Below are 21530 nucleotides of genomic sequence, written 5' to 3'. Positions count from 1 at the left end.
TTCCCTTGTTCCGAACGCTTAATAGTAGCTTTATGCCTTGCATGAGCGATATCAACTTCTCGGACTTCAGTCGACCCTTGTGGCTGCCCAGCTGCCAGACTGGAACCGTGCTCCCTGTACGTGTGGCTCTGTGGCTCGACCCATTGCCAAAGTGACAATATGGAAGATTCGGCTAGAAGGCACGTACAAACACAGGTATAGGAGCCAAGATGAGTAGCAGTGGCTTATTAAATTACCCAATCCGATTCAAGGTTTCTCTACAAGCACAGGCATATCAGCATTGTCTCTTAGTGTTCTGCAGATGACACCCCTGTTTAATACCAGTTTCTCTACGGAGGGTCAGATGACCAAATACAGAACTAAGCTGCTGCTGATAAAATAACCAAGTAAGCCCTACTTTAGCTGACTATCCAAGCTGTAGGATCAACCCCATGAAGTCAATCTTCATATGAACAGTTTTTGGCGTGCCCTTTTCCACAGTATGGAAATAATTTGGGCCCTTCAGTATGTCGCCGACGGAAAGGTCCGCTGGGCCAATCTCAGCGTGGGCGTGTAGAACGCAATCGGGCTCAAACTCAGCCGCGAGATCTAAGGCGTGCACACACCATGTTAATACTCGGGGGAGAGGGGATGAAAGACCTGAAATTCAGATCATCGATGTGGTCAATTGTATCCCCCGGAACACGTTATAGGACGCTTAGAAGAACATGGACGACACAGCACGCAACACTGCATCTTTGGAGACAACTCCGAACTTCATGACAAGCATTGTCTAATTGGCTACTTGCCTCTTCATATTTAGCCCACTCGCTGGCTATATCACAACAAATAAATGAAAAATGTCGACCCATTGTATACGCTCTCTCAGCTGATCGTCTTTAGGTCCTATCCTTGCAATATACCGATCCCAGATTTGAAGGATGGACGCTCAGATACAGGCAAATATGATCTCCGCTTTCTCAAGGGAGGGAAACGTCTCGATTCTCCAGTTTACTGCCGAAGGAAGCTCAATGCTGGGCTGGCCTTGGATGAGTTGTTGACCGATGCGGATTTGAATACAGCAGCCCGCGGGTAATATTCATTGCTGGACTATTCTCCCACCAACAGGAGGAGAGGTTGAATTGCCACACTGAAAGGCCAAGGCCGGTCATCCAAGAACCCTCTGACATTCTCGACATAAAAGGCGTCTTCCGGTACCAGGGGCCGATTGGTCATTGGTCAGGTCCAGTTGGGACACCATGATGGCCACTTTGGGCAGGATGCCGCGCACGGGTCTCTTGCTGGCCACCTGCTCCGCGAGGTCAAGATAGACTTGTTTTGTATTCAACGAGTAATCGGTTATAGTTTTGACGAAACGCAGTCCTGATGAAGCATCTGAGGTGTCCACCATATCAACATCCTTTGTCAATGGAGCGAGAGCACAAATGCAGGCCAGTGTCAGTTGATGTACAAGACAGTTACCGTCGACAATCAAAAGCTCTGTACAGACGAGTTCGCCTCACGTACAAGACGCCGACTCGTAAAGAGTGTCTGACCCATAAAGATCAGTGGTCTCGATGCTGCATGGCAATGGCGAGGATCGATCAATTGAAGACAGAATATTAAGGACTTGAAGGTGGTGCTCGGAGGGCAACGGTAGACATAATCAGAGCCTCGCACGGGTACTATCACCACCTGGTTAGGACCACCCTGGTGTGAGTGATCGATAGTCAGCAGGATGAAGGTGGCTGTTCATGCCGCTTTGACATTACCCAGATCTATTCTCAAGAAGGCGTCTCCGGCGCCGTGTTTTTGCTGAAGTCATTAACGGAACCGAACGAATTATGCTAGGGGACAGACCCTGCCATACTCCCGGTGGCGATGCACACTGCAAAAGGACGTCTGCCTATGCCGAGGCATAGATGAAACTCCTTACAACAGCACCGGAGGCTCGATCGTCCAAGCACTTCAAACCGCGGAGTCGGCCTTGATTTTCAGTGCAAAAGAGGCAAATAATACCGGATGACTACCACGTCGTTGCGGGGACAAGCCGGGGCTCGTATCGGTGCGGCTCGGATAACGGCTTCAATTGGCGCAGGAATCAGTGCCCAACAGGAAGACAACACGACAAGCACTTGGCAGCATGGGCAATAAGAGAGCAACATATAGGGAAAAAGGGAAACCCATACTCGGGAATATTTGGGGACAGCACTGGGTAGTGGGTGGTGGTTGCCTTGCCAAAGTCGCGGGTTGCACCAGAACGTGAAACCCCACGTCATTGCAGCTGAGGCCCTGCGTAGCGCAGGACAGCAAACGGGGCTGGGAGGCGCTAGATCCGGTTCTACAGGGGTTGATGAGCGCTAGCGCAGGGACCACACAAGCCCCTGCTGCGGGCTGCCAATCATGCTGTAGAAGGGCACGCACTGTGGATCTCCAGCTGTCTCCTAGCAACCACGGCCCCGATAGTCAACAGAAAAATGATGGCTGGGAGACCATCTCGTCACCAATCGCTTGGTAATTCGGGAGGCTAGACCAATCGCATACTCTTTTCTGTGGCCCTCAGGAACTTCTGCACCGCTCTGCAACGCAACTTGGAATCATTGTCCTGCAATACCAACCACCCGATAATTCAGTCCAGATCTTCACCAAACGAAACCCGCGCGAAGCATAGAACCTGCCACCCGAGTCCTCAGCGACATTCTATCTTCGAGTCGATTTGTTGGAGGAAGAGGTTCTAATCTGTCTAAGTCCTCCTCGAACAGTACCACCCACACACAATACTGTCACCACCTTCACCATCCACCACGCTCTCTCTGCATTTTCACTCTGCATTTTACCCAAACCTACTTACACACACACCCACCCACACTCCGCTCGCTCCCAATTACACCCGTTGTGACTCGCAGTTACTCTAACAGTTAGGCACGACGTAATCGACGAGGTTCGCCAGCGCACCTGCTCCTCCATCTCTCCAGTCTTGAAGGGCGTGTCGCGACCTGCAGTTTTCCACTACTGAAGCGCGGCATTCCGAGATCTTGCCGCTGTCGCTGCCGTGTTCTACCGTCATCGACAGAGACTCCCCTCGGCCTCATCCCAGCGCTGCTGCCCGCGTCTTTCGAGCCCGACCGTCCCTCCGAAGCACGGAGGACGGGAGCGGCATTTCGACACTTCTCAGAAACTGAGACTGTGGTAGGAAGAATAAAGCTCTCACAATGGCCGAACGATTCCAAGTCGGCTGGTACCGTGAGTAGAACACCATGCTCTGAGACCTGCGCTCGTCGACCACCTGCTGACCGTTCTCCGCAGGGTTCATACCGTTCCTGGGATACCACCATGTGTTGATGATACTCATCGCAGTTGCCATCATCCTGTTATGTATGTATCGGTTGCCATTCCATCCCAACATTGCCGATGGATCGTTGACTAACGTCGCGCCTTCTCCAGCCCTTCTATTAGCAGGCTGCTCGTCATCATCGCCGCTGATACCTGACATTTTCCTCCTGTCACTCTATTACCAAGACTACACGGCCGTCCCGGACACGGCCCAAGTCGATTACAATGTGAACCAGGCCATCAAGAACATTGCCGGCGATGCACGTCTCCAAGCGCGCGTCGGCTACTTTGGTATCTGCGTCAACCCGGATGGAGGCTCCTGGCTGTGCAGCAACAATGCCACGGCCCTTGCGAACGAGGTGTCTGTCGACCAAGACCCGCTGAACCTCATCTGGTTAGCGAGTCAATTCAAGGATATGATTGTTTTCCCCTACTTGATGTAAGTCGTCCCAACGCTTCACCTTCACAGCGCAGTTGACGCCGGAGATGAACAACTGCTAACAATGCGCAACAGCATCATCGCCATCATATTTGCCTTCATCTGCTTCCTGCTGCTCGCCACCTTCCCCGGTTGGCACGAGGAGGAGGACTCGGAAGGCTCCGAGCGCGAGATCAAGCCGTTCCCATCTCGACCCGTGTCACAGGTCGCACTGGCAATTATCTTCATTGCCTCCATCTTCGTGCTCGTCTCGGTATTGTGGCAACATACAGCATCCGTCGCAGCGAGTATCATAGCGCAGGATTTCGGCAATGGTAGTGTCTTGTCGGGGGTGGGCACGAGCGCCATGGTAATGGGCTGGTTCAGCTTCGCATTGCTGATCATAGTCACAATCGGTCTGCTCGTCATGATTCTCAGTATACGAGTCTTGACGCAACTGGCGGATTAACCCTGATCGAGAGAGAGGAATCACGCCCGCCATCACGTGGATGAGGGATGTCGTCACGACGAACGGAACAAGATCGCAACGCGGCGTAATGAATAAGGAGGAAAAATGCGAATGATCATGGGTTTGGGAGGACGAGACGAAATATAGACGACGAACAAAGTGTATATGAAGAAGGAAAGGAACGGCATGAACATTGGCATGGTAATCTCGCATGATCTGATCTCAAGATCGACTGTCGACCGTCCACGGGATGAGATGATTATTGCCGTTGACACCTGCATTTGGGACCGGAGTTAGCGAGACGGATTTTCACACTACAAATGTTTTTACATATTTTTTTTTGCCCCCCCTCAACACAGTTTTTGCGTCGATTGGATATATCGTGTGCTTTTTGTCGGGTGAAGAGGGGGAGGAGAGGAGTGTGGCATGAAGAGAAACCCAAGAATCGACGCGGTATGGGAAAAATGGATTGGAGCCTGGATCGCCGAGTGGTGGTTGCGCCCGCTCAAGATGAAGGATATACCAAAGAATACGAATAGCGAATAACGAGGGAACTGGTCGTCGAGAACTCGTTAGCAAGCCAGTGTCTGCGCACGGATGATGGGTCTGGGATGGCCAGACTAAGGGGATGTGACAAGCAAGGAAGCAAGCGGAATTGCCTAGGGTAGATATAATTCAATGTCAGAATAAAAGGTGTATTGGAGACAATGCCAGAGTTCCGAGGAAAGTGCTGAAATGATGTGACGACCAGTACAACGTCGCATCCCATACGTGCTTCTCGATCTTGTCTCGGGCGATGTCAACCTGTACTATGTTACCTGATATCCCACCGCACTATGATTTTCGTGCGGCTGGACAGAAGCCCTCCCGCTGCGTCGCTTGTCAAAGCGACTTCACCACCAGGCTCTATGCGCCCACAGCTGCCACCAGCGTAGACACTTACTCAAGTTTCATGTCACCCGGGTTACTTAATTCAAACGCGTGCAACTTCTGGCCTTCAAGGTTGCTGTTAAATCGACTTCTGGTGCGATGGCATAATTAGATTTGATACTTGACAGCGCTACTCCGCATCTCATCCCATCGAGAGATTGGACTCAAAATTGCCCGACTGGGTTGCTGGCATTCCCCAATAGTCCAGAAACAATGCTTTTAGGAGACCAATACAGAACAGACATCACTGTCCCTGCGTATTCATTTATCTGAAACCTAATTCGCCTCATCGGAGCGAATTATGGTGCAAGCATAAGCATGTATACTGGCTCAACCAGTCGGACTTCCAAGAACCCTTCGACTACTGTCCTACGGTACTTCGCCCGAGGTTGAATCAATGCAATCATTTGTTTATTTTCGCCTCGCTCACTCTTGATATTACTTGCCATTTATACAGCTCAATATACCAGCTATTCGTCGCTATACGCCCTCCTCCCCAATGTTGATGACGAGCAGGCATGGCAGGCAGCCTTGCTTCTTGATGCCCGTTATGCTGAGTCCATACATCCCTCTCCTCCTAGTTCGAACAACCGATATCCCTTCTACAGTAAAGAGCCACTCTGGCAAGAACAGGCCCCAATGTAGGCAGCTAAAAGTGACCAGGCCTCTGATTTTATAGCACCGTCCTCCTCAAACTCGTATCTCAAACCCTCTCTCCTGCAGCTCGATCTGGCCCTGACAGTCTGGAGTCTCAGTTATTTCACCTCATGATTGCCGATTCAGTTCAACAAGCTCTAGGACTCTTCCCTTGGTATTGTGTGAAGAAATGGCTTCGTTTAATTATGAACATCAAGACCGGAAACCGGACTGTCTGGCGTTTTCCAGGCTCACAAGGACAACCAGGGTGCTGCTGTCAGCTATGCCGTCCTCCCTATTGAAAACGGTACGAGACATGTGAGGGATGCTAGGCGACCAGGTGGACAGCTTGGGGAGGACGATTGCCGTAATTGTTTTGCATCGTCATAAATAGCAACTATGGTGGTACCATTGTGGCGGCGGCGAGTGTGATGGAAGTCTTCTTCTGGGGAGTCCAAGTGCCCAGCACCGGAATGCGGAGGACGGCAAATTGACTCGGTCCACTCTCGCAACATAAACATGCAATTCACATAACGCAGGCGAGTTGACAAACCAGGTTCTGAGACTTTATAGGGATGCTTGCTTCGCCGTAACGTAGGGCTGTCCGGTCCCGATACTGTCTCAAGGCAGGGCTCTACAGAATATTAATCAGTAAACTTCTAGCAAGGAAGGGTTCACTTCATGAAAACGTGAGCTCGCTTCCCTTCCGTAAGTAGAAAACCCCTACGGGTCGGACAAGCGATCGCTGCATTTGTACAATCAGCTCGAGGTGTTGTTGTAAGCCGACCTCTCCGGGGAATCCCGCCTTCAATGCTGTTTTGGCGGGATCCGTCCGGCCAAGTTTCGCAACCAATTCGATCGACCATCAGATTGCCGTCAAAATAAAGATGTGTCGTAATCCATAGATATACACATGCCTGCCGCCTAAGTTCGACCCCAGACTCGACGAACGAAGACCCCGGTCCGGCATGATGATGACGACGACTCCCCCCTGTCCACTCTCTCACATGCAAGGATTGGACTCTAAGCGACCGTCGGGCTCGACGACCACCCACATCGCCAGGAATAAAAAAGCGCCAACAGCGAACCGTTAGATTATAAATGTATTACTTTACTAGATTCAACTTCACTCCCATCGTGCTCATCCATCTTCTAGCGCCAGAAACGCCATTCCCATTCGATATAAGTCATGTCCCAATGCTGCTTGAAAACACGATGCGATCACGTCGGCCGCTTGAAAGGATGTGCCTCAGTATTCAACACCCACTCGTCTAGACTGATCACATCCGGCGCGCTGTATAAGAGGTAAAAGTACTTCAACGTCTCTGCGAGCCAGAAGCTCTCCATCTCGTTGACTTGGTCCGAGTTTGGAGTCAGCACATCGTTGATGGCGCTGTGGCCGGCTTCCGTCTGTGTCGCCGAGATGATGGCCTCGAACATCCTCCAACCCTTTTCTTGCCACTTGGTGTCACCGGTGATGCGGTACATGTACCACACGGATTCGATCGCTTCGGGTCTGCGAAAATGCACGTTAGCTCGAGTTGAATAATATTAAAAAAAAGAAGAAAAGAAAAAAAAAGTAATCGCGCAAGGTGGAAGGGCTCACCTGAGGATATAACGCCTATGGTTGATGCTTACGAAGCCAGGTGGTAGCTTCTCGGTCTTAAGGCGATTCTCGACATACTCCTCGTGCGAAAGCGGCCTCGCGGGCTCCGGCACCACAGCCGTATCATCAGCATCCGTCAAAGGGATCTGGGCAGCACCGAGTTTGAGCTCGCCTTGGAGATGCTGGCCGATCTTGTCAGACCCTGCCCTCGTCGAAACATCTTCATCCTCCTGGTACGAGATCTTCTTATTCGGCGGCAGATTGTCGTTCGAGCTCGTCTCGACTCCATCGTCGTCCGTGATTGGATTCATCTTGCGCTTCCTGAGATTTGGTGTCCCCGCACTTTCGCCTTTCTGCTTCTTGGCCTGATACCCAGCAGCGCTGTCGACGGACTCATCGGCAACGACGGTGGCTTTCCAAGACCTCCTGGCTTCCTCCTCCTCATCCTCCTCAACAAAAGTCTTCGCCTTCACCTCTCTACGCAACTCGTCTTGCTTCATCTCGGCCTTCAGCTTCTTCAGTTCTGCTTGTCGCAGCTCGAAATCCTGAATCTGCAAATCCCTGGTATCCCACAAGGGGTCCAGATACTGCTGCCACACAGTTTCGTTCCAATGGCAGTCATGCACATTTGAACAAGGTACGACTGATGCGCCCTCGGGCATGATGCCGGTCGGCATGCTCTCGTACGCCCAGACACAGCCATCCGTCAATTTCTTCCCAATCTCGACATCAACAGTATCCTCGAATATCTTGCCCGCCATGCCAAACATGCCGCCAATGAAGCAAGTAAGGTGTGTAACCTCAAACTGGGTCGTAACGTCTTTTTCAGGATGTCCGCGCGTACTAAGCTTCGCACTGAAGAGGATGTCTCGGTCGCCGGGAACCATGGGCCGATAGAGAAGCCATTTCTTGACAGCATCGGCCACCTTCAAGTGCATCGACTTGTACTTCGGCTCGAGTCCGCCCAGCAGTAGGAACTGCTTAGGGAAGTACTCGTAAGTCGAATCCTGACTGCCGCCCATGCTGTAGCTTTCCGATCCCCATGCCGCTGGAGCCAAACCTTGCGGGAAGCAGTAATCGGTGCCGAACTCCTCGATGTTGAATGGCTCGCTCGTTTGTTGATTTCTCATCATTTTTTGATAGATCTCAGGGGGTGCGGGACCTTTAGGCTTCTTCGATTGAAGCTTTTTCTCTGCGAACGAAGAATCATTCGGTTTTTCGGCGGACGGCGCATCTTGTGCCATTTCGACCGGTCCCGATCGACGATCCAAAGCATGGAACTCGCCTTTGCTAGGCCGGCCTTCCTTTTCGCCCGGTACGACTACAAACTCGGAATCCGACGCGTGGGCGGGTGAGGTCTTAGACTTGCTTGGTCTCGAGCTGTACTCCCGACCCGTGTAGCCCTCGGGTGTATCCAAGGCACCCTGGGGTTGGTCGATGACCGCTTTAGCAAGCTCCGCAGCTGCGTCTGCAGCCGCAGTCCGGTTGCAGCCAGTGGCATCAACCCGCTCAGGGAATATGCCGGGGATCGAGGTTCCCCGATTCTGCCAATCCTCAAAAGCATCGGTGATGCGCGCAACAGCATCATAGTACTTATCCTCCTGGGTCACCTGGGCCAGGCGTGTGAACTCCATGGCGAGAGAACCAAGCTCTGCTATACTGATTCCGGTCTCCGCGCGCTTTGGCTGTGACGCATGAGCCGGCTTCCAATGGTAATACAGCACAGGCATGCGGTTTGGCGTATCAAAGACGCCCATGAGGATTTCAGCGAGCTCGACCGCCTTGTCGAGCAGGATATTGTATCCGCCTGCTTTGCCCCCACTGACATCGTATGCGCCCAGCAACCCACCGAGGTATCGAATCGTCGTCTCGAAAACAGGAATCTCGGCGCGTTGAGGCGAGTACGTGAAGTCGATGTTGGCGACAGCCTTGACGGCTTCCTCAAACTCGTCCTTCATGCCCATGATCCACAACGTATCTAGCGAATCGACGAGAGTAGCAGCCCATCCACAAAATGGGTCGCGCGACTTCTTGGTTACGGGCGACAGCTCATCATGCATCCAAGCATACGTCTTGTATCCGGTCCAGGCTCGCTCCATCTCCGCCTTGACTTTGTTGAGGCGATGGATGCGCTTCTGGCGCGCCTCTGCCGTCTCTTCGTGGAAGGCGTGTTGTATCTTGGGTACCGACTTCGGCTTCCCGGTTGGCAGGGGGATGATGGAGTCGGAGAAGACGGGGAAGTGCTCGGGCTGCTTGCTCCAGTGGATGGTGGTGGTGGTCGACGTCGACATCCTGCCCTCGCGACCAGCTGGAGGGTTGTGATTGTGTTTCCCATTGTTGTTCCACTCGTCGTGCGGCGTCTTCCTATCGGGGATGTCGATCACAGGTGCCTCTGTGGTCTTGGAGGCTTCGGTGTTTTGGGTAACCTCTTGAGTTGCCTTGATGGGGGGTTTCGTCGTGGTGGGTAAGTCATATTTGCCCGGTTTAATGTCCGGGGCTGATTTCAGGTTGGGGATCTTGATGGGGGCTTGTTCCTCTCCGCGCGCATCTTGGTAGAGCGGCGCCGACCGGCTGCCCGCAACGTCGTCTTGCGACACAGCTGTGTCGGCCCTGCTCGGGGCACCGGCATGTCCGACTTCTGGCGGCGACTTGTTGATGGGTGTGAACGGAAGAGGGGTGCTGAGGCCTTCCCACTGCTCGCTGTCCTTGGTGACGCGATAGAGAAGGAACAGTACGAGGGCGGCAAAAACCACAAAGTACCGGTATCTGCGAATTCGAAGCATCGTGGCTCAGTGGTCGCGATACTTAAGGAGTGAATATTCTAGCATGTCGTTTTCCACCCGGAGAAATGGGGTTGACGGGCAAAGCTGAGGCGCAGAAAGCAGCCAGACTTTATTGTCGATGTGCAAGATAGCACGGGTCGGGCACCCGAGCAGAGGCGAAACAGCTTCAAAGTTGTCAATCGGACGAGTCCAAGAAACAATTGAAACGCAGCAAACTTGGGATGACGGACGGGAATATCCAAAGCGCGGGAAGAAACAATCAACCAGAGCAGAAGAGAGACGGCGAGATTTGCCGTCGATCAGTTGGTGGCCAAGCCAAGCTTGAACGTGCGTCTTGGCCATTTCGCGAAAGCCAGCCACAAGGTGTTGTCCTGGAGGGTCGGCCTTGGCACGAAGCACAGAAAACCAATCTGGCAATCACGGAGCGGTGTTGGAGCGCACCTACCCAGGCCTCGGCAATGTCTCACGGTCGGCAGAGGGTCTAGCCGTGGGAGCTGTCGGCCATTGATGACATTTCGAAGCTCAGACTCCAACACAGCCGCACTCAAATCATCCTGTTGAGCCAGCAACTGGGCAGCCGTCTGCTGGCACTGTTGCAATGTGCCACCACTAGCCATCACAATTGGACTTCTCTGTCCAGGGGCTTGCCCAAAGGGGCAACTCATCGTTACCTGTGTACATAGTACTGATGAGGGGCTAGGTTCGAGGGGTTGTTGGCTGAGGGCCCCTGCCGGATCCACTGACCACAGCCGCTATCCATTTAAGCATGAACCGGCCCACCAGGGTCCTTGAACGCGGTGTGCTGTCATTTTCCCCGTACATCGAACTTCCCTGTGCGCCAGGTGGTCTTTCAGGGTCTCCCCAGACCCCGAGAAACGATAAGCACATATTGGTTTGCTCAATGAAGCGGTAACACTCACAATGCCGCACCATGAAACCGATATTGCCAACCTGCATTCTACCTATTTACCCCAACGCAACGTGGCCAGATCTACTGTACAATACTGCTCGAACCTCGGCAAGTCGTCGCGTGCAACCAGATCCAAGCATTTGGCCTGATCTAGCGCCTGAAGTCTGCCACTGCCAGTTTGGGAAGGTTGCACCCGGAGTGAAGTTCAATGGTCGAACATCGCAATACCGCTCGAAAGCGCTTCGTATCCTAACCCCTGCAAAAGAAGAGAGAAAATAGATTGCCCGTTGTGGTTTATGAACAAGAAATGATTTCCGCATCGAGTACGCCTACGCACTACGCAGAACCAAAGAAAGAGCCGGTTGGCCACGCAAAGTATTCCAATCCTTTCTCTAAAGTGTTTTTGTTCTGCTAAGCGTCGACGAGAGAGTGGTTCGGAGTTGGTAATCGTCTGTCGCAGATTTATGTGGGCCTGCCGAGGACGCTGACACGCATCGGTTACCGGATCTATCACGATTCCACTATACCACGCGACCTATCACATCAATGTTCTTAGGCTCATCAACTATCGTTCCAGTTGCTAAGACAAGACGTGGCTTGAACAAGACGTGGCTTGAACGGCCAAAGATCCCCCCAGCTCAAGTAAACCGGGGCCCCTTTTTCATGCTATCAGCTAAGTAGTATTCGTCCATTTCTCTATCGATTGCATCCCTGCAGCAAGTGTTCCATTTCATCATCTTGACCCAAAAACATGCACACATATTGCGTTGGAGCTCTTCCGTTACTTACAGCAAGTTTTCAAAGCTTTCATATGGCATTTACAATCTCACTGGCCTTCCCTCGCGCGAGGCTGCTCAGTCCTTTACTCAATATTAGCATCAACTACCAGGAGCCCTTAACAATAGCAACAACTGCTACATCATTCCACAAGAAGACGGGATCGAGCCATATATAGCAACGCAGTCTTTGCTTGGTCGACGACTAGTCTCCAACGGAGCACGGGCTCTTGGGCTCTCAACTTGGGTTAGGTCCAAGTTGTGCAATGCGACCAGGATAAGAAGACGAAGTTCACAGTGACGACATAAATAATGGTCCCAGGGTTACCAAGACAGAACTAGTGCGCCGCAACACTTCCAGGCTGATTGGTGATGACTCTATCCATCCTTTCATTTTGCTTTCAACCAACTGGCGCAAGGCAATTAGCTATGCGCAATGTGATATGTAAGATGTATACAACAGTGTTTAGAGTCGCGTTATATTAGGTGCTGCCCAATTAAGGAAGATCGAGATGAGGGTTACGGATCTAGCCTTTGCTGGGTTGGTCAACCCCATAGTCATAGTCTACGTCTGTCAGACCGCACTAGCACTTTTCTGGGTCTTTTGGTGCCCAACGGCTCCGTTAGAGTTTTCTTGGCTATAAATACGAATTGACCGGACTTTCCGGTATCTTCAGCCAAGCCAATTACCCCATACTATCCGCTCCGATACAGTACGTACTCTGGGATCGTTGAATGTCGTCATATACTTCAAGGCCCTGGTCGCGTATTTGCGCTCTTGGGAGCATATGTAACAGTAGCCCCACTTGATAACAAGATTACTGTATTAAGTAATGGTAATTCAAATGGATTAACTGGTTCTATTCCTATAGGAGGTCATTGACCATCCTGGGGGAGCAGAGACACATTGAATTTTAATAGTGCTGCAGCGAGAACTTGGGACGCTCTACCCAAGACTTTGCTACCAGGCTTTTTGAGTTGGCTGTTGCGTCATCGATCAACTTCCGCGTTGTGTTGGATTGTGGGCAAAAGGTCTTGTATTGAAAGTGTCATAATCTCTGGGGAGTCATGGACGAAGTGAACGGCGGCCATAAGGGCCTTATATAGACAGGAATAACTGATGCCTGTCCCACAGGCAGGACTTGTGTGGTTCGATGGATGGTGGTCATATTGGCCCATAACGTACGGTGCGTGGCCATATGTCCTTCCAGGACTGGCAGTCTTGATGTAGCAGCCTTGAAGGTCCAACACGCTGTAACAGTCCACTTCAAGGGCCTTACGGGACTTGTTGAGGTGTATTGGCGGATATGGATGAGTTACCAGAATAGGCAGGCATTGCCTTGGTTGCTGTACTGCTAATCGCAAATTACGCTGTAGTACATATACGTGCTACAAGGATAAGGGATATCGAATTGCTGAAGTGCTTTACTTCAGCCTGTGAATCGCATCGACATCGACCCCCCAACCGTAGTGAGTCTGTAATGTGCCGCCATGGCAGAATGAAGAGTTGAGTTTGCTTGTTTTGATTGTCTCCCCCTACCCTAGCCTGCTTGCCTTGAAGTAATACCTCCCTCTAGCTCTGACATCTCTGGCCAGGTTGGCGGTGTCTCGCCTTGCCGAGCTATTTCTGACATGAGAACATTCGGCAAATCCTGTGTCGATCCAGAGAGCGGAGTGGTCGTGGTGGTATTAGAAGAGTCATGATAGAATGAGTCGCCTCGGTCGCCGTAGTCTGATGGAGTTGTTGATAAATGTGTACCTGTATGCTGCGACTCACCATCGAACTGCTCCGCATTGAAAGTAGCGGATTGAAGACCCCAATTTCGTAATGGACTCATGTCCTCCATGAGATCTGCTGCGTCCTTGGGGTCTCCATTGCTGGAATGTATGGACATCAGACGCGCTCGTTTGATCGACGATACAATTTCGTGGTCTGTCGCACCCGCGTTGCCTTCTGCATATTGTAACAGATCGTCCACTTCCGCTGCAAGCTCTGTTATGTTCCAGATCTCAGTACATATCATCCCAATGTCCCATCGTTCTGCTGGGTCCACTACCAGCATTTTGGTCTGGATGAGGTTCAACATCTGCCGGATAGACTCCGGACAGCCGTGCGATCTACGGAGGTCGTTCATCCACTTGTAAAATGTTAGCTACGAATATCTGAAACCTGAAAAGACAATGATGATAATAGAGCGTTGGAGTCTTCAAAGTGATTGAGTGGATCGTAGTGAGCTTGGTCCAGCAGTGTCACGCGAGCGGAGTCCGGACGGGTAAAGAGTGCGCCACAATAAATAAATACAGTGTTAAGCTTTTTTGGGGGGGGAAGGTGGGAAGGGGCGGGGGACCATACCTTACCCACCGACTCTTTGACTTGCGCTACCTTTTCCCCATCTGAAACGGTGACAATGTTGAAAAACCTTGCCTCGTACAAACCTAGAACATCGGATTCCTTTTCATCAACATGCTGTGCTCCAAATTGCCCCACACCACAATTACCTCGCAGATACCATATACAGAACTCGAGGTAGACGCAACCAAGCGACCATATATCGTACTTCTGGGATATCCATGAACGAAGCTCTAATTCAGGTGCTCGATACTCGGATGTGTAACCCGGAACTTTTGATAGAGGGACATTCGGTCTTGTCTTACGGGTGTGATAACGAGTCAGGCCAAGGTCTGATACCACAAGGTGATTGATATAATCGTCGTACTGAGAGAACCAGAGAATATTCTCCGGTTTAATGTCCCCGTGACGACCCCAGTCTCGCTCCTTATCTTGCTCGAAGTTGGGGAGAAGAGACCTCCGGTTTTTCTGCCACGTTGTGCGCCCCTGAATACGTCTGACTGCCTTCACAATGCCATGGAACTGCGTAAATAACCAATTGGTGTTCTTGGTGGTTATGTCGAAGGTATTATTCTTCCAAAACTTTTTGAGGTTACCATCTGCCCAGTCGAACATAAGATAGAACTTATTTCCGCAACTAAACATCAGGAGTAACTTAATCAAGTGTTTCTCCTTTTGCTTCTGTCCGCTGGATCTTATAAGAGCTTCAAGTTCTTCCTCAAAGGTCCTTTGACCTGGCGCCTCGATCGTTTTCAGAGCAAAACAGGGCGATGAGTCGGTCGGCTTCATGGACATTAGTTTGAGACCTTGAGGAGTTGTGTTGTGAGAACTTACACGAGGGCTCTTGTAATGATGATGGCTCGGATGTATCTGCACTTTGTGTACATAGGCAAGCCCACTTGCTATTCGCTGATATATCGACCAGGGCAGTCTGACGTGCTTATCAAATTTGTGCAAACATAGCTGGTCCTCTTGGATGTCGAAGTAAGGGACAAAGAAACATCTCTGAATTTAGTCTAACAAAATCGAATTATTCGAGCCCCAATCCCGTAAGAGTGTAGTGTTCTTCTTATCATTCCGTGTGATACAGGTTTCGAAATCCTCGGATTCGTTTATGATCGGGAAATCGTCATCCGACACTCCTTCTTCGATGAAGCGATGAAGAAGATCTAATTGCTGCATCTGGATGAGGATACCTAGAATACGGTATCGAGATCCAGAATCTTTGTTGCCCATAATTTGGACTGCGTCAATGTACCGATACTTTTTCGTCGCGTTGATCTCGTCTATCAATGGTTTGATAATGGCTGGTCGAAATATGTCCATAATAACGTCGATAGGCACGTATGGTTTCTTATCCCAACAACTGCGTGTTAGAGATCTCTTGATTTTTTCCCGGAGTAAATGTGCGATGACCACATCATCCCTATCTGCAAGGCTCAAGTAATTTCGTATCTCTGGAGGACTCATTGGGGGTTCGTCTAACCTTCTATCGGAGGTACTGCCAGAGACAGTGGAACCCTTAATCGGCAACAAAGACGAGGAGTTGAAACCTAGGTCTGTTACTTGTATGACTGAAAACTGTTGGTGCCGGAACCGTCTTTTCAGTGTGTTAGGTGGTGGCTATATCCTACTGACCGCCTGACCCCGTTTCAATGTAATATTTTAAATAGCTTTATACCTATTATTATATTTTGGGCGGAATTAATCGTAAACTCTACATCTCTTAGTAGTTTAGGCTACGCTATGAGCATATTGCTTACGAATACCGTAGATATGTCTCTATAAGTTAATATATTCTCTCGGTTTAACTATTAGTCTAGATATAGAATACTATCGAAAGTCTTCTTTTAATTTTCGAGTAAACGAGATGTGTTGGACCTTTAAGGCTACTACACCAAGACTGCCAGTCTTGGAAGGACATATGGTCGCGTACCGTACGTTATAGGCCAATATGACCAACGCCCATCGAACCACAAAAGTCCTGCCTGTGGAACAGGCATCGTTCATTCCTGTCTACATAAGGCCCTTATATTCGCCGTTCAATTCTCTCAGGACTCTCCACAGATCATGAAATCTTCAATACAAGACCATTTGCCCACAATCCAACAGTGAGATTGCTCTCGGTCTGGCGAAGATTGTAACCTAGTGAGACATAAGAAAACAGAGAATGGTCTGGGTACGCGGTTTCAAGTAATTGAAACCGGTCGTTTACTGGGGTTTCAGAGACAGAGCCAAATCAAGGTTTGAACAAAGCGGGCAAAGTGGCATCGTCAGAATTCGAGATTCAATGGCGTACGAAGGGGGTCAACGGACGAAGAGGATAGAGAAACAGTATATACCTCAACCTTTCAATAAAAGATCGGAACAACTATGCCTACGTGTCTTCCATTTCAACAAAATATGTGCAAAATAGATGATACGACTTTGAAGAGCGGAGTTCGCGGCTGTGCCCACTAAGCCTCGCCAACATGTTACTGCAGGTGAGACGTGGACGTACCAGAACCAATGCCGTGTCACAAGCATGCTTCGTCTCCCACCAGCCTTAACCTTTCTGCCTTGTGCACATTAATTGGGGGCCAAATCTATTCATAATATGCAACATGATGACCATGACTCACTTCGTCCAGGAACTTGCTGACCTCGAGCGTCCACGGAAACGCAAGGGACCAGACACGTGAATAGCACCAGAAGATCATCAAGCTAAGCCAGAAGACTTTCGGGCCACCCCATTAAACGGCAGGTGGGCCCACTCTGGCAGTATGTGGTCGCATTGGCAGTTACGTATGAGAAGCTCGAACTTCTTGCTTCGAACATCCTCCGGGCGTGCTATTCGGGACACTGCACCGCAAGCAAAGGAATATATCATGGAAGAACTGTGCAAGGTTAATGCCAAGACTTAAGATCAGGATGGTTTGACAAATGGCTATACGTTATACCTGTTATTAGCCTCTTCACTACAAAAATCCATCTTGGATTCGATGATTAATTTGTCTCGTGGGCTTCATGCTGGCCGTTTTAAAAAGACTGTCCGGGAGTACGCCACTGCTTTCATCTCCAATTGTGATGAGGTGCTTAAGAGAAGCAGGGGCCCAGTCCTCGTGTATTCGGGAGTTCATCGTCGGAACTACTCAGTTAAACTTAGCTTATCCAACTTCACTTTATCCAAATCATCTGTGCCTTCGGTATCCCTATCAATCGCACGTAGTATGCCTTTAACTTTTACCTTCATATCGTGAGGCCTGCGGTCTTTATCCAACCCTTCCTTAATCGCTCTCCGCCACACATCGGCATAAGATTCTTTCCAATCCTCAATAAAAGCTTCTGCTTGAGCACGTGTTTTGAACCGCTTATGACAAGCACCGGAAATCTCTTTAACCTCTGGTTCTGAGCCTATTGTCCCACTGCAACTCGTAAGTAATCTCCAACGACCACCCAAGGTTGGAAACTCATACTACCAGTACGATAATATACCAGTTCGTTTACCGTGCGCAACAGCGTAGAAGGCCTCGCTATGTAGCAGTGGACTAGTATCTCCTGCTCCAGGCTTCAAAATCTCTTTCGGGGCCGTAACTCCCCTCTCGCTCATATATTTCCGTGCATCTTCAATCGTAAAAAAGCTCTTATGTATGGAGATGCATCCAGTCACCCGTGGATGAGCATCCCCCCTAGCAGAAAGAAAGCAGTCAGTCAATTTCTCACCTTCACATCTGGAGGTAATTACCAGGACGAAAAAATTGTGGGTTCGTTGACACGCCCTCTGAAGACAGCGTAATACTCCTTATTCATTCGAGTTCGTGATGCCATTCTGCAAAGTCACCAAAAATACTAACAAGTCGGAAAAACGCAATGGTCCGCACCGTACGTGAAATAAACCGGTTGAGCGTAAGAAGTTCAAAGAAAGAAAGGTCAAGTTCATCAAGGCAGACTCCAGAAAACAACGTCCGGGTCTGGATGTGTTCAACTTTATAAAGGTCAACGATGCGGGGTAGAAGACGACATTGGTTAACAGCGATATGGTTGGGCTCAACCTGCTTATCAGGTTGCAGGCTACGCTGCGGAAACAACCAATAACAGTTGCAGAGATACAGGGCTATCGAATGAGGGATCCAATGTTTTTAGTCCTTTTGCGGGAAGCTTGCGTCCTAGAAGAGAAAGATGACGGAAGAGCGCAGAGCAGGCAGTATGGAGCTTGCTGGTTCATTGACTGCAGAAAACACGTCGACCTGTTAGAGAAGTCTTATGCAAATGGCTAGCTTACTTACGTGTACGGCCCGCTATGGAATGAGAAACGCCCTTAAAAAAGTCGGCGTCCCGATCCACAGCAAGCTCGAGGCACAGACGCGCATCAAGGCGCCCCAAAAGTTCGCCGACCACGTCAACACGTACGTCCGATGGCAGGCCGCAGTCACACACAAAGACTGTTTCCACCACCTTTACTTTCTCTTCCACACAAGAGTCTTCACCTCTTGAATACTAGATGGAAAAACAATCACTGCCTCATTGGCCTTTTTGGCTGGTTTCTTCGACCAAGATGTTGCTGTTTTCTCGCCTAGAACCAATCTGACTTCGCAGACGGGTCGAAGAATAGGTAACAAGACAACGGATGAGTGATATTGTGTTGGTCAGCAGTCAAATAGCGTGCGTATATACCAGGGTGCCAGGAGAAGTGTGGTCACCCAGAAATACCCTAATTGCAACGAACGCCGCATTCAAGGGTCTCAGTGTGACATGATGCAAATCTACGTGTAGGTTAATGGAGAGCAGCTAATGCTTCAAGAATACCCAAGATAACCTCTTAAGAACCCTGGCACCGCTGGAAAGAGACTTGAGACTTACTGTGACAGGCCTAGGGACATCTCTGGTAAAGACCCTGGCCGTCCTACGCAAATACATTAGGACACTACCTGCCAGCTGATCGTTCAACATCCGGACGCTATTTACTTCCTTTGCAGTATTTCGGCCCAAAAAAGTAGAAATAGTAGGTAGGTTCTCTGTCTTTACTGTATTATGTACGAATAGTTCTATGTGATAGCATCTATCCTTGTAAAGCGCACAGACATGTGGCTATACCTAATATCACAAGAGTACCCTGGGACACTAAATAAAGCGTCATGGTTTTTTACATTCGGACATATGACGCTTGTACTTGCTATGTTGCATATCTCATAGATAGGCGTACTTAGTTTAATTGCATACGGGCTCAGCGTCGTTAGCATCACTACCACCGTGGCAACACTTGTATTGAAAGTGTCGTGATCTCTGGTCTCATATAGACAGCAATGACTGATGCCTGTCCCACAGGCAGGACTTGTGTGGTTCGATGAGTGGTGGTCATATTGGCCCATAACGTACGGTGCGTGGCCATATGTCCTTCCAAGACTGGCAGTCTTGATGTAGTAGCCTTGAAGGTCCAACAACCTCTCTAAGAGTCTGTTTAGAACTACTAAGTCGATCGCCTGACCTAAATTAACCTTGAGCTGACCCCTTGATTTCTTCGGGGAACTCATTACGCAAAGATTTATCATAAAGTGACGAATAAACGAACGTAAGTAAAAGGTGATCGCCTTTAACCGGAAAGTCATGTTTTAAGCACAATTAATGACCAATAACTGGCAAGACTAGCATCTTCGTTAAGGAAAACAGCATACTTTCACTTATGGATCCTCAGCTTCAGCTGCAACAAATTCAACTTTTATTCAAATGCTAGCAAGGCACATAATACGCAAGGAGTCGAAGCCTCGGTATTTGCCCTTGGATCCCTGGGATTTCTTGTGGATCTTCGGATACACTTGCTGCTGTTCGCAGGCTGCTCCGAAATCGCAGTGATGGCGGGCGAGCAGGATGAGCTAGCCTGAGCCAGCCTGAGATGAGCCTGAGTAAAAATGGCAAGCAATCATGTAATGCTAAGTGTCAAATTGGATATTTAATAACAGCCTAATAGCAATACACGAAACGAATCGCAAATAGCCTACCCCAAAAATGAAACAACTCTCTTTCTCTTCGCCTCATCATTATCAGTAGTGCTTATTATGACTGCCTCGAGTAAAGCCAATTAAAATCTTCCTCAATTCAAACCCCAGCATACGAGGTAGGAGGCCGCACAAAACACCCGTCAGGTAGTTGCACCGGCCAGCTATACACGACTTTTGACCTGCCAGCTGCCAGTCCCGTAGGAACTGAAGACATACAGGGGGTGTTTTATTTACCTGGTATACGTTGTAATAGAACCTGTTAAACCAAAACAGTCCACAGCCCCAAAACATAATATACTTAATAGAATCGCAACACGCACACCCACCGTGGTATACCAATCAGCACTCGAGTGCAACAACCGATCCACTTTATATACCATCACAGCGCTAGCCCGCCGATCATTAGCACTTAGCCCCGGGGAGTTTGGCTGGGCGGTCTCGGCGTTCTCGGCGCCGGTATTAAAAGCCTTGGCCGTCTCGGCGTACGATTCGAGTGCCACCACTTGCGCACTCGGCTTGGCTACACAGCATATCCGAGACCCGCTGCTCAGAAATGCATAGAAGATACAAACAACCAATCGCGATGGCCCGGTTAATGGAAGTTTCTGAAGATCTGGGCACATCATGTTCCCTTGGCCGCTTGGCTACCACTTGGCTGTCGTAGGTAACCACGCAACACAAACAATGCACGGAGATGTCGATAAGGGCGTCACTGCACTGCGCTGCACTGCCTGAACAGGAATACTATAAATAATTAGAGTGCGACTCGCCGTCAGTCTAGAGTTTGGGGCTATAAACATGTACCGTTCGTCACACTTATTCAAGTTTGAGTTTTGCTATGCAGCATCCACCAGCCAGCCAGTTCTCCGTCGTATTATTCATCTTTACTATTAGACGTCGGAGTCGACTACACACCACCACATACTGACAACAATATACCATCCCAAGATAATCTCCTGAAACCCCCCCAACAAACACATCCACTAAACCAACCAACATCATCATCATCATCAAAATGCTCTTCCACCAAACCGCCACCTACCTCATACTCGCCGCAGCCCAAACTGCCCTGGCAACACCCAGCCCCATTGTAGCCTCAAAAAACAACCCCCTCGCAGTCAGAGAAGGCGGCTTCACGGGCTCCTGCACCGATGACGCCTGCGGTGCAGACTCAGTCGTCTGCGGGCTGGGAGCATTCTGCGTGCCATACCCTAGCTTCAAGGTTCGAGATGGTTGCACATGTAGCATTGAGTGAACGGACGAGATTTTCGGGTAAGATTTCGAGTCTCGGTTCAGATAGATGCTGTTCCGAGTAGAATCAACGAAAGAGGGGGTGGGTGGAGATGGTTGGAAACAAGAAACAGG

The 21530-nt window shown here is 49.9% G+C and overlaps 4 protein-coding genes across 4 annotated transcripts; 1 reads left to right on the top strand and 3 right to left on the bottom strand.

Moving 5' to 3' along the window:
- Positions 1–3191: 3191 nt before the first annotated feature.
- Positions 3192–4199, top strand: BCR38DRAFT_459923 (Ca2+ regulator and membrane fusion protein Fig1-domain-containing protein; the record flags this gene model as incomplete). The annotated part of the gene is made up of 4 exons (XM_040862347.1): positions 3192–3222; positions 3286–3354; positions 3424–3751; positions 3827–4199. 4 exons carry the CDS (start codon positions 3192–3194, stop codon positions 4197–4199), a joined length of 801 nt encoding a protein of 266 aa, XP_040713230.1.
- Positions 4200–6986: 2787 nt separating this feature from the next.
- Positions 6987–10154, bottom strand: BCR38DRAFT_488061 (glycosyl hydrolase family 47-domain-containing protein; the record flags this gene model as incomplete). Its single annotated transcript, XM_040864226.1, has 2 exons — positions 6987–7281; positions 7372–10154. 2 exons carry the CDS (start codon positions 10152–10154, stop codon positions 6987–6989), a joined length of 3078 nt encoding a protein of 1025 aa, XP_040713229.1.
- A 2676-nt stretch (positions 10155–12830) lies between these two features.
- Positions 12831–15660, bottom strand: BCR38DRAFT_412097 (kinase-like domain-containing protein; the record flags this gene model as incomplete). The annotated part of the gene is made up of 6 exons (XM_040858648.1): positions 12831–13195; positions 13408–13572; positions 13618–13978; positions 14194–14973; positions 15025–15121; positions 15212–15660. 6 exons carry the CDS (start codon positions 15658–15660, stop codon positions 12831–12833), a joined length of 2217 nt encoding a protein of 738 aa, XP_040713228.1.
- A 1657-nt stretch (positions 15661–17317) lies between these two features.
- Positions 17318–17979, bottom strand: BCR38DRAFT_349462 (uncharacterized protein; the record flags this gene model as incomplete). Its single annotated transcript, XM_040856496.1, has 3 exons — positions 17318–17594; positions 17646–17858; positions 17915–17979. The coding sequence occupies 3 exons, from the start codon at positions 17977–17979 to the stop codon at positions 17318–17320; spliced, it is 555 nt and encodes a 184-aa protein (XP_040713227.1).
- Positions 17980–21530: the final 3551 nt, after the last annotated feature.

Source organism: Pseudomassariella vexata, assembly GCF_002105095.1.
Source record: "Pseudomassariella vexata strain CBS 129021 chromosome Unknown BCR38scaffold_11, whole genome shotgun sequence".
Classification (NCBI taxonomy): domain Eukaryota; kingdom Fungi; phylum Ascomycota; class Sordariomycetes; order Amphisphaeriales; family Pseudomassariaceae; genus Pseudomassariella; species Pseudomassariella vexata.
Note: the sequence above shows the minus strand (reverse complement) of the source record. Positions and strands in the feature narration are given on the sequence as shown.